The sequence below is a fragment of the Saccostrea cucullata genome, unplaced genomic scaffold (assembly GCF_032062105.1).
Source record: "Saccostrea cucullata isolate Sc308-1 unplaced genomic scaffold, CSIRO_AGI_Scuc_v1 ctg2616, whole genome shotgun sequence".
NCBI classification, from domain to species: Eukaryota; Metazoa; Mollusca; class Bivalvia; order Ostreida; family Ostreidae; genus Saccostrea; species Saccostrea cuccullata.
In genome coordinates this window covers 98,023-111,347 of record NW_026922254.1, presented here as the reverse complement: position 1 = coordinate 111,347, position 13,325 = coordinate 98,023, and the positions used below count along the sequence as shown (strand labels likewise).

The following is a 13,325-nucleotide window of genomic DNA, read 5'->3' as shown; positions in this document are numbered from 1 at the left end:
TTCTTTGAAAATCTTCTTTTCTGCTTTTTGGTAGTAAATAAACTAACTAAGTACATAGTTATGATGAGCAAGAGTGCCTTTTCCAAAATTGCATGTGAATTTTATGCCAATGATCCAAGTACCGGGTATATATATATATTTATGATGAAGAAACGTGCATATATCAAAATGATTATTTTTATATGCCCCAAGGGGGGATGCTTTGAAACCTGATCTTTGGTATTAATCAACCATTTTATGATAATATTTGCAAAATTTTGAAATATGTGGCCCCAGGGTCAGTGGTTCTTTTTGGGTGAGGTGCACAACTGGTTGTAAAGTGGAAGAACATTTTCTCTTTGTAGTTCTGATCTGCCTCTGGGTTTTGAGTAAGTAGAGTATTTTTAATTGTTAAGCAATGGTGCCTCTTTCAAAATTGTGAATAGTGAGTTTCATATCCTCTGGTTTAAAATACGAACCAAATTTAATTGTTTGAAAGTTGTTACACAATACTCAGGTGACCTATAAGGCCCATGGGCCTCTTGTTTATTTCTTGACCTTGGAGTTTGTCATTTAGCCCAAATTTGAGAAACAACCTTTGACATATGATGCCAAAGGACGGCATCAGTTTTTTCCCCACTAATACATCTTATAAAGTACGGCTCTGTGTAAAAATCATGCAGGGAGTGATTCATGGGGGTTTTCAGAATTTTTTTCAAACTTTGCATGTTGGTAGAGTAGGCTAAGATACTCCAAAAAAATTAATATTTTTTTAAAAAAATTCTGTCAATGGTATCCGTGGTAACCAATAAACTGTTTTGGACAAAAAATGGCTGAAATTTCCTCTAAAAACAGGCAAATATTTATCAATTTTGAAGATTAAATTAAAAAACTAAACAATATATCACATTTATGTTTATTTCTTATTAAAATACAGCATAGGTAGTTACTTTTCATAACTAGTCAAAATATATTTATTATCAGTTATGAGTTCTTATTTTATGCTAAAAAGGGGAGATAATCCATATTTGCAAAAACTGTATAATCCATTTTTGAGGATTTTTGTCTATCAAAAATTTCTTTAAAAAAACCCACAGCTAATCTAAAAGGCCATGGTAGTTTCATAAACACTATATTCTAAAGCAAATAAAATAATAAAAACATTTTTGTGCAAATGATTATTAATTTCCCAAAATAACTGATGAATTTTGTACAAAAAATGGTAAATTCACCTTTTTTTGTCACAGTCCAATATGCCATGTATGTTTGCATGTAAAAAATAAATAGCATTTCAAAACCATTTTTTTATATTTCCAATTTCAAATACAATAAAATTATTTACTTTTCATAATTAATCCAATTATTACCACGTCCAGGAATAGTTTTAAATTTTAAGCTGAAAAGGGGAGATAATTCATGTCGAGAAAAACTGAAATTTTCAATTTTAAAAGGATTTACAGCTTAATTCAGCTATATGATAAAAAATTTAAAGAAAAAATACTCTACAGCCAAACAGAAAGGCAGTGTATATTTCATAGATACCATACCTTATGGCAAATAAAATAATAAAAACATTTTTGTGCAAATGATTATTAATTTCTAAAAGCCATTAAAGAGTTTCATACAAAAAATGGGAAATTCACTTTTTCGTCACGGTCAAATAAATGTCATGTACATATTTACTCATGTTAAAACATAAATAACATTTCAAAACAATTTCTTAATACTTCCAAATCCAAATACAACACAATTATTTGTTTTCAATAATCAAATTATATCTATGTACTGCATTATTTCTAATTTAAAGCTGAAAAGGGGAGATAATTCATGCTGACAAAAAAGAACAAAATATCATTTTTTGAGGATTTCAGTTACCGGGTATCAAGTAAATAAAATATATCTATGATTTAAAAATTAGCGAAACAAAAAGGCTGAGTAGGTTTCATAGATACCATACCCTATAGAAAATTAAAAATGTGCACCAAAATCATTGTGATTAATAATTTCACCAAAAAAAAAAAAGAAGTAGCATCATCTTTTATCAGAGTCCAATATATACACCATGTACACACGCCAGTACATGTTTACATGTAAAAATATAAGATTACATTTCAAAATAAATTCGTTTACATTTCCAAATTCAAATACAACACAAATTATTTTTTATCATTAATGAACAGTAAAATGTTGTGAAAAAAAAAATTTGAAAATATTAATCATATTAATATTGATTACTAGATTTATCATATAATCATTGTATATGTATTAAACACAATTTTAAAAGTTTTACATTTTTGTAAGGTGCAGTCATGCCAAACAGAATATCACCTATCTCCCCTGCTTCTATTCTGTAGTAAATGACTGTCCTTTTTTTATTAACCTCTTCTAAAGGCACTTAAGATCTTGGGAAGAGAATTGCTGCCTGATTAACATTATCCAAAGTACCGTCATGGTATCCACTGAACTCGAATCTTTTCTTTTTAACAGCTTTAAATATTTTATTTTCCATTCTTCCTAAAATAATAATTACAATATACATGTACATGTATTTATCATGCATCAATTTAGAACTCTTTAGTTTATACTACATTAATATTAAGGTACTAAATGGTTATTTTGATTTTATAAATTACTTTACATGGAATATCAAGTTTATATAATGCAGTAATTTCATTAAAAATCTAAAATGGCTGCATGGCATATATTCTCCCACCTTTGGAGTCTTATTAGTTGGTGGTGTTCAATGATGTTTTCTTCTTGTCTGTAATAAATAGTGTAACCTTTTCATTCAAAACCATGATGCAGCCCATCGTGTACATTCTGTGAAATTAAAAATGGGGTATAATTCATTTCAACATAAATAATACACATTTATGAAATACAGTAAAACAAATTTATAAAAAAGTCACCGAGACCTATGAAATTACTTTGCTTCATCCGTTACTCGTTGTTTCCATATAAGGAATTTGTTAAATTTATAGCTGGGGATCTAAAATAACTTTTCTATATCCGTGAATTCGCTATAGTGTATCCGTGTTCGTAGTAAACGAGTTTTGCTGTATGTGAAATATCTTTTCTATTAGCGTATTTTTCATTATTTGCAATATGTCTCCGCTTTTAACTTTAGTACAATTTAAACAACATTATAAACTTGAATCTACACTACTTGAGGCCTCTTCCAATGACTTCCATATTATTACAATATCAATCATGACTTTGCTGTTCTAGGGAAGATTCTCCATTATATATTGCAATGTGAAACTTTGATCCTCATTGTGGCCCCATCCTACCCAAAGGGGGGTTTAACTCAACCAATTTATTTATACACTACATTATAATTACCAGAGACTGCTTCCATATAATTACTTTGCTGTTCTTAAGAAGATTTTAAAAGATTGTTACTAGTGTTGGCAACGAGTACCCGGTTAACCGTCAAACGATGCGAGTATCGGTTAGTAAAATTGCTATTAGGTTACTCGGATAAAAATACATTTTTCATAGTAAATACGTACATGTATAAAATGATTTTTATGTTAATTTTAATCGATATTGACACGTTTCCCTAATTTAATTACCGCTGGGCTTGCTCTAGTGGTTCACAAATAGGATAGATTTTTTTGATTAGTTTAATTGATGGCTTTAATTGCCAGGGGGTACACATTTTAAAGGCCTGATTTATAATTACCTAATTTAGACCTATATAAGTCAGAGGAACATACTTTAACAAGATACCGAAACAAACATCTGTAGTGTGGAAATATTGTTAAAGAACGGCTGACTCGAAATCTGTCAAATTGCAATTTATGTGAACCGGAGTTGTCGTATACGAGTGAGACTACATGTACAAATATCCTGCTACGCTAAATCACCGAATATTGAGAAAAAAAATCGATAACCAGTGACTTGCATGAAACTCAAGAAAAACAAAACTTGCAAATTGTTACAGGGTATGTCAATTCTCCTCTATCTCGAAAAATATCTTCTTCGGATGTAGATAAAATTATTTTCATAAACAAAAACAAATTCAGGGGAGTGCAGTTACTTAAACAGGTCTAGACCACAAGATTACCTGACGTCAGCTTAAACTTGCATGTAAGGCCAAAAGAAAAAATACTCTTGTTTCCTGTCCCCTGACCAAACAAAATAGGGTAGGTAGGTAGGAAAAAAATTATTTTGAAAAAAAAAATTATTTTCAAAACTCAATAAATGTAGAACATAGAGCATATAATAATAAGAAAACAGTATGTTAACAGTTTACACAGCAAGTTTGTTTAAAAAAAATTATAAAGTAAAGGCATCCTGTACACTTGTGATGTATTAGTTCTGTAAATATTGTAGGTCGACTTTAGTATTTCAGGAAAATAGCCCCTAAAAATGAAAATGTAAAAAAAAAGTTTTAGGGTCGGAGGGTAAAATGTACGGTAGGTCGGGTGACAGGAAACGAGAGCATAAATATTTTATTTTGGCCTAAATTGGCTATCAGTTTTCTTTACATAGTTTTAGACAGCAGTACAAGGTGAACAATTTTCATTTAACCCCTCAATCAAATATCAAAAGTAGGACATGCAAACGTCACAAAATTTGTATGGTATGTATTGGAAGCAAGTACAGTAGAACCTCATTTATCCGGACACTTTGGTTCCTATTCAATTTGTTCAGATATGTGAAGCGTCCGGATACCTGAATTATCAATAAAACAAGACAAAATAACACTGAAAATTTCCGTTTCCATGAAAAAACGTCCGGATACTGAAGCATCCGCATATCTGGCGTCCACTGACAGATATCTGAAGGTCGACTGTATTTATCATCTAAAACTACAATTTAAATGTGAACATTGAGCAGTGTCTTTGGAAAATAATCTTTCAATTTTGGCTGTATAAAGTAAAAAAGAAACTCTTTTGTTTTTGGTGATGAAGTAAAAAAAGTATGCAAAAAACCGACGAAAACTATGTGTCGCTTTTGATTTGTTTTAATTTACAAATAGTAGACTGTGATGCTTGGGGAATTAATCAATGCGCATGTTTTGAGATTATCTCCCTTAACGCGCTCTTTCGTTGAGGAGGGGAGTTTAGTTGCCGCGTTAACTAACAAACAGGTGGGACTGATATTTATTATTGGATACATCGCATCATCGATATACTGGTTTATCATAAGTATATAATTGTAAGGATGCACTGTTCAACTCGAAAATAACCGATTTAAAGTAAAGGTGCCATTTTTAAAGCAAAAAAATCGGAACAAAAAAAAAATCAGTGAATGTGAGACTTTTCAGACGAGGGAAGAGATATGTGGACCTCTAAAGAATAGGTAGACAGGAATCTGATCATTATATGTCGGCAATCTAAATGACACATTAATTCTTTACCTTATTATAACTTCAAAAAACCCACTAACTTTTTAGAGAATGTTCGTACAATCAAGAAAATCTTGTACTTTTTATGAAGACCACGACGTTTATTTCGTTTTCAAGTACCCTATAATTGAAAGATTTTAAATATACACAGTTGAGCTTGATAATATGTAAAATTCATCACTGCTTAACATTTTTATCTTTCTATAACATAAAATAAATTTTAAAAGCCATAAACATCGTTCATTTATTTATGCACGTTTGTATACATAAACAAACTGTCCCACCGCCATGCTGAAATGGATACTTTTATCGCCTCTATCGCAGGAGAGTTACAATCTCGAAACTTGAGTAATAATTGGAGATGCTAGAGACAAAATCATTGTGCTGAAAATTGCCTTCCATTAACGGTAGTGTACCCAATCTGTTACATGTAAGAAAATGGAAATTAAAAGTATTCAACAGCTGCAATACAACAATTTAAGTATCTATGATTTGGGGATTTTTTAAGACCCATAATACATTGTCAAATAGGTCTTGTAAAATACTTTTGACTGCATACTAATTTAAGCTTTACCAAGCTATTTTGAATAGATTAATAGCGAGTGCAGCGAGGGTCGCAAAGCAACACACGTAACTGCGAGCTCTAACGAAAATGCCTGGGCAAAGAGAAAATTTGGACTACTGCAGGTTCATTTCATAGAATTTTTTATCGCAGTAATTTTGACCCACAATGCATCGCTTCGTATACAAACTCTAAAGCAATATTCTCGCGAGAATAACAACAAAAGTTAAACGAATAATAAACTTGTCTTAATTTAATAATGATAGAAAGATAGTCATAAACTGATTGAAATCAGCCTTAATTAGGCTTCTGTTTGGTAAAGCAACATACAAAGTACAGTCTAATACGCACCGAATGACACGTGCGGATTTACATGTCCAATCTAAATGAAAATGGATAAATATCTGTGCTCGCCCTAACGGTCGCACCGTCGACATATTTAAGCTACGTACATAGCTATTTCAAGCTACAAAATTTATTATCTTAACTAGATGCTCTCATGAGACAGTAATACCCGCACTAAGGTGTTTGCCTCTAAATGCACACTCCTTTAAATTGGGCTTTACCAAGGAAAAAGTCAATATAATTCAATAATTTACATAATAGGGCCTCCATGTTTTAATCAAATTGAGCATAATATTCTCAAGTGACCAAACCCATGGGCCTCGATCTTATAGGTATTTCAAATTCGTAATTCATTACCAGTTTGAAATTAAACAAAAATTTAATTAATGATGTAATTTAGGTTTGATAAAGGGGGGGGGGGTATAAATTTTTGGCCCATAATTGGAACTTTTAAAATCTATTTTCTCATATAGATCAACAACAAATAATATTATTCAAATTAGTGTAAAGCGTTTTTGACTACGTGACAAGTCTGTGTGATTCGAACACCAATAATTTGTGTTATTTTTGTATTGACCCCAAATTGTCTTAATAGTGTTTTTTTTTTCGACAAAATATGACTGAAAAGGTGTGATTCAATCATAATTCTTTTAATATTTATAATAGTTTGTCCATTATGGTTGGGGCATACTTAGGGTCTTAATGCCCCTGATTCTTTGTTTTATACTATAAATGTACCTGAAGACCTGCATCACATTGGGCTTGCGTCACGTACCCAACTTAAGTACTAGTTTTACCATTATCATTTTTAGATAACACTGCACGTGCAGTACTAGTGTTGTGTACACATCATTGCATGTATGTCAGTAGAAATTATTTTGTGTTTTAATTAGATTATACTTCAAGTGACGTGACCTATGGCAGTCAGTAAGTACAAGTTTTGGTATAGATTTGGGTAAAATAGTCTGAAATGCAACTGGTTAGGTTAAAGTTTAAAGGATTAAAGGTCATCCGATGCTGTAATAAGATGAATTTCACATACTGAAGAGTTATCGCCCGTTATCGACATTACATTCAGTTCCAAGATAAAGAATTTTTTTCTGGGAGGGAGGGGGGGATTTCCAGACCAGAATTTCCTGAGAAGCAAATAAAAGCAGAAGTTATGGTGGTGTCTGTTTTCTAGGGTGGAGGGCATCCAAAGTCTTTTTTATTTGCTTCAGTATATATATAGTCCTGCAAATTCGGTGGGGGGGGGGGATCTCCCAATCCACTCCCTGTCCCTGTAAACAGTAATGACAAATGATGATCATGTGACTCCTAAATAGTAGGAAACTTTTTCCATTTGACTATACATAATTTTACTTTTTGTGTTATTATGTTATGTAAATTTAATGGTATGAAGGTTTTCAACCCCCTGGAGGTCATCCCCACTCTTAATGATTCTAACTGGAAATGTTCACAATATGACTGCATTAAATTAAATAAAAGTGCATCAATGATAAGATTGCTTGACATTTTATTCATCAACCTATCCTCCTAGAATTAGGAATGAAAATCATTCAAAGAGAATGACCACATAAAAGTATTTGTATGTAGGCTATTAACATTTTTTTTTAATGTAAAGACAAGTAGTAGTTTGCATACATGTCATGAATAAACAGGGGTCTGGGATGGGGTGAGGGGAAGGATCGAGTTCCTGTCTCTTTACGTCTTCATGGTTGAAAACTCCTAAAATGAATGTTGACCTCAAATCTGACTTTTTTCCCATTATTTTTCAAGTGATGGTGTCTCCATTTGAGTGAAAAATTCATGAGAGGGATGTTTAACAACAAACAAACAATTAAATGACATAAAAACACTATTTGATTTGCGTTAAGAAATATGCAGGGGATTTTTTTCATCATAAATCTTCTTCTCAAGAACAGCAAGGGCATTATTGTCCCCCATTTTGGGGCAAAGGGAGGGAACATTAAATCTTATTTGTCTGTCAGTCTGGCCATCTTTGACAGTATGGGCATCTGTCACAATAAATTTAACCTTGGTCAAAACTTTTGAATAATAAGAGATAGGGCTTTCATATTTCACATGTACATTACCACAAAACTTTCTAAATGTACTATAATTTTTCAACCCAAGTGAGATCTTGACCTTAAAATTTTACCTACTTTCCAAAAAAGAGCATTTTAAATTAATCATTTTGAAAGAGAAAAGATATGGCATTTAAATTATATATGTATAGTACATGTGAAAAGACTTTTCTAAATATATCATGACTTTTGACTCTGTGATCTTGACCTAGAAGTTTAACTTACTTTTCAAAAATATTATATTATATATTTATGTACCGGTATATATAACTTTTGATTGAAAAGAGATGGGACTTTCATATTTGACATGTACTTTACCTGCAACAAAATATTTCGAGCATGCGATGATTTCCCCCCTTTGACCTAATTTTCATAAAGTGACATATGATAGGGGTGCATATTTGACACACAATCTGCCATAAATTATGGCATCCCATTCACTTAAACACAGAAAGCAGAGGACCACAATTCTTTGAATTTGCTCGTATAATCTTGATATGGAAACATCCTCATATAATGTAGATTCAAGTTTTTTATGCTACGCCATGATTAGGAATACATGTATAAGTTTTTGTCATGTCCGTCCCTCATCCTTCCATCTGTCTTTCCATCGAGCTCAAAGAAACTTTCTAGATATTCTTTATCAAAGTTCATGTTGATGCATTTACTGATGTAAACTATCCAACTGCAGCAATATTTTTTCACCTAGACTTTTCTTTGACCTTCACTTAACTTTTCTTAAAATTAGTGTTTAGCCTTATTTTAAAGACACCATAATAATTCAAGTTGTGTAATGAAACTTCACATGATGACATGTACTGATGTAAGCTTTACAATGCTTCACTCTTTTTTTACCTTGACATTTCCTGTGACCTTGACCTCACTTTTCTAAAATTAATGTCTTAGACTAGATCAGTTTTGAATAAACAATTCAAGATATATTTAATCAAACTTCATAGTTATCCTAATACATACTGATGAGAGCTATTATTGCATTAACTTATTTTGACCTTGAATTTTCTTTTGATCTTGACCTCACTTTTAAAATATGTGTTTATCTAAGTTTTAAATAAACCATTAATTATATTTTTATCAAACTTCATATGCTAATAGTAAATTCACACTGATGTAAGCTTTTCAGCTAGAACAACATTTTGACGCCAACCTTTCCTTTGACCTCTCTTTTCTTAAAACAAAGTGTTAAGCTCAGTTTCATTAAATCATTGAAGATATTTTTATCAAACATAATATGCTGATATGTATTAGTGAGAGCTTTTCATCTGCATCAAAAACTTCATCTTGCACATTCCTGTGACCTTGACCTCCCTCCTCTTTAATTTGTATTTTGCTTAGTTTTAAAGAAATAATTTAAGACATTTTTATGTTTAGCATGCACTTATACATAATTTGATGAAAATTTATTATCTACATGTATATCCAATTTATTTATATTTTAGGTTCAATTCTGAAAACAATTTTCAAGATATTTTCATCAAACTTTATACACTAATACAAATTTTCATGTACCATTAGTAATACACATCTGGCGGGACATTCATGTCCAATAGACATATTTCTAGTTTTTCAAATCATCACCTCAGGCTAGGGTCAGGCCACAATTAGGGATCAAAGTTTTATTTAGGAATAAAAGGAATTACATCTTCAAAATTCTCCTTTTCAAGAACACCAAGAGCATGATAAATTAATATGGAAATATTCTCGAGAGGTGTAGATACAAGTTTGTACAAATCATGACCCCCCAGGGTTTGGGAGGGGCCATATTTTTCCTGCCCCTTTTGCCATCCACATGAAAATTCAAATTTTGAAACCATTTTACACATACGCAAAACAAACCAATCATTTTCTAAATGATCATGGTTTAAAGCTATTGCAGCATAAGATATTAGGGAGGTCCTTGAAAGCAGGGTGATTAAACATATCAAATATATGTATAAAAATAAAAAAAAAATAAAAATTCTACCCCGATTTGACACCCCCGGGGCAAAATGCAAATTCTGAAACCTTACTGCACATCTACATGACACCACCAACCATCTCTTAAAAGATGATTAAGCTACTGTCAGAGTAAAATGTAAGAGGAGTTTAGGGAAGACGGGGCTTTTTGCATAAAAAACATCCATTTTTGACCCTCATTTGACCTCCCAGGGCAAAATCAAAATTCCGAAACCTTACTACACATCTACATGACACCACCAACCTACTCCCAAAAAATGATCAAGCTTCTGTGTAAAATGTAGAAGGAGCTCAGGGAAGATGGTGCTTTTAGCATAAAAAACATCATTTTTCGACCCCCATTTGATCACCTGGGGCAAAATCAAAATTCCGAAACCTTACTGCACATCTACATGAAACCACAAACCATTTTTCAAAAGACGATTAGGCTGCTGTGTAAAATTTGTAGAAGGAGTTCAGGGAAGAAGGTGCTTTTGCATAAAAAACATCATTTTTTGACCCCCATTTGACCTCCTGGGGCAAAATCAAAATTCCAAAACCTTACAACACCTCATCTACATGACACCACCAAACATCTCTTAAAAGATGATTAGGCTACTTAGTCAAACTAAGGAGTCCAGGGAAGACGGTGCTTTTTACATAAAAAAACATCAATTTTTTACCCCCATATGACCCCCCGGGGCAAAATCAAAATACAGAAACCTTACTGCACATCTACATGACACCACCAACCATCTCCCAGTAGATAATTATGCTGCTGAGTAAAATAAAGAAGAAGTTAAGGGAAGACGGGGCTTGTAGCATAAAAAATGACATTTTTTGACCCCCAATTGATCCCCCGGGGCAAAATCAAAATTCTGAAACCTTACTGCACATCTACATGACACCACCAACCATCTCCCAAAAGATGATTAGGCCCCTGAGTAAAATGTAAGAGGAGTTCAGGGAAGACGGGGCTATTTGCATAAAAAACGTCATTTTTCGACCCCCTATTTGTTCGCCTAGGGCAAAATCAAAATTCCAAAACCTTACTGCACATATAAATGACACCACCAAGCATCTCCCTAAAGATGATTAGGCTGCTGAGTAAAATGTAAAAGGAGTTCAAGGAAGACGGGGCTTTTAGCATAAAAAACGTCATTTTTCGACCCCCATTTGATCCCCTGGGGCAAAATCAAAATTCCGAAGCCTTCCTGCACATCTATATGACACCCCCAACCATCTCCCAAAATATGATTAAGCTACTGTGAAAAATGTAGGAGGAGTTCAGGGAAGAAAAGTGTGACAGACGGACGGACGGACAGGCATGAGTAACAACAATATACCCGAACTTTCTTTAGAAAGTGCGGGTATAATCAAGAAAATCGGCTTGTCACCCCTCTCTGAGAGTTTATTCTTGCACTCTGGTGGATTACCGTAAAAGTTTAACTTCTGAGATAGATCACAATGGTGTCAGTAAGCGAGTACCATTTCGGAAGAACGTCAACATGGTCAATATACTGATCAACACGACTCATGGCTATATTTTCGCCCCGAAAAGTATTCCTAATCTGTTCTTGTAGAATCCTTTCAACCAATTTAAGTTACTTCACACATTTTTTTGCAATAAACATCACAGGATGCATCAAAATAACTTTGCAGCGTACAGCTAACCATTGAGGCTGCCATTTTTTTTAACTAGCGCCACCTTTGTAAACCTGTAAAGGGAGATAACTCATTTGAAGAATCTTAACAAATTCTCGATTTTAAACACCTTGTATCTTTTCAATACTTCGTTTGCACAAAAATATTAAATTAAATTTTTATTAAGCCTTCCCATTTCACTTTAATTATGTATTAAGTTTTTGTACATCTTCTTGGGTTTTAAAGATATTCTTTCGTGAAATAGGTATTATTTGCACACTATCTGTACAAAATTACACCTCAAGTACTTTATCCCTGGCTATATGAAAAAAGAAGAATTATAACAAAATCAACTGTTTATATTCATTTTAGACCCAAATGAATATATTAAACCCAATTTTATTGAATTCGAAGATTATCGATTAATCACCTTTTCTGTACTGTCTGCATGATTTTTACACGGAGTCGTACTTAAGACATTTTACAACTAATTTCCTTTCTGAAATAGATTTTAAATACTGTCAAAGTTTCAAATAACAGAGGAATTGTTTCAATATTATCAATATTATCTAAGTCTGCAAATAAATGAAAACATATTGCTTGTATTGAAGATGACATGGATGTTTAAATGATAGCACTTGTTTTATATAAACTAGAGAACTGCATTATGACATGGCTGCTTTTATGATATAACTGTTTTATATAAATTAGAGTACTGCAACCTAACATTTCTAAGTGCCACGGATCCAAAGAGGCCAGACGAGATTATAGGTCAGCCATACAGACAACCATGGAAAAAGAGAACACCAGAGGTGCAATTTGTAAACCTCCTGAAAGACTTGTTCACAGAAGCTTTGTTCAAGGAATGGAAAGACACATATAACTGGGAGTACATTTCTCTACTTTGGCAGTTTGAAGATCAGAAAAATAAAATGTGCGAAAACTTAGACGACAATGAAAAATATGCATTTAAATTGTCTTCAAAATTATTCAAACCATTTAAAGAAGATCAATCTAAAATGGTTTCTCTGAAGGACCGACTGAAAAAAATAGAAGAACTGGAAATGAATGAAAGTGATTGTAGCATAGTTTTCAAATGGTCCTTTTTGAAAACATTTTTTACTCATGTTAAAGAGAGTACTCGGGATATCATCCGGCGCCACAGAAATGACTTGAAAGAGGTACGTTGTGTGGTAATGACTGGTAGCTTTTCTCAAATGAAATTGTTTCTGCATGAGGCTGAAAAAGAGTGGTTTAAGGAATTAACCCAAGCAGTAACTGTTGTCATTCCTGTGCATATTGGTTCCACATATGCGATGGGCGCTGCATATTTTTTCAAAAAATATCCAAAATGGATATTTTATGACCTTATCAGTAAGTGACTGTCCTTAAAGATGCA

The 13,325-nt window shown here is 32.7% G+C and overlaps 1 protein-coding gene across 1 annotated transcript in view; it reads left to right on the top strand.

Moving 5' to 3' along the window:
- Positions 1-13,325, top strand: part of LOC134261472 (uncharacterized) — an 85,143-nt gene extending 71,818 nt beyond the window's left edge. Inside the window, exon 6 of the mRNA XM_062743907.1 lies at positions 12,638-13,325. Coding sequence (XP_062599891.1) covers positions 12,638-13,308 — 671 coding nt within the window. The 3' untranslated portion in view covers positions 13,309-13,325. The remainder of the gene's footprint in view (positions 1-12,637) is intronic.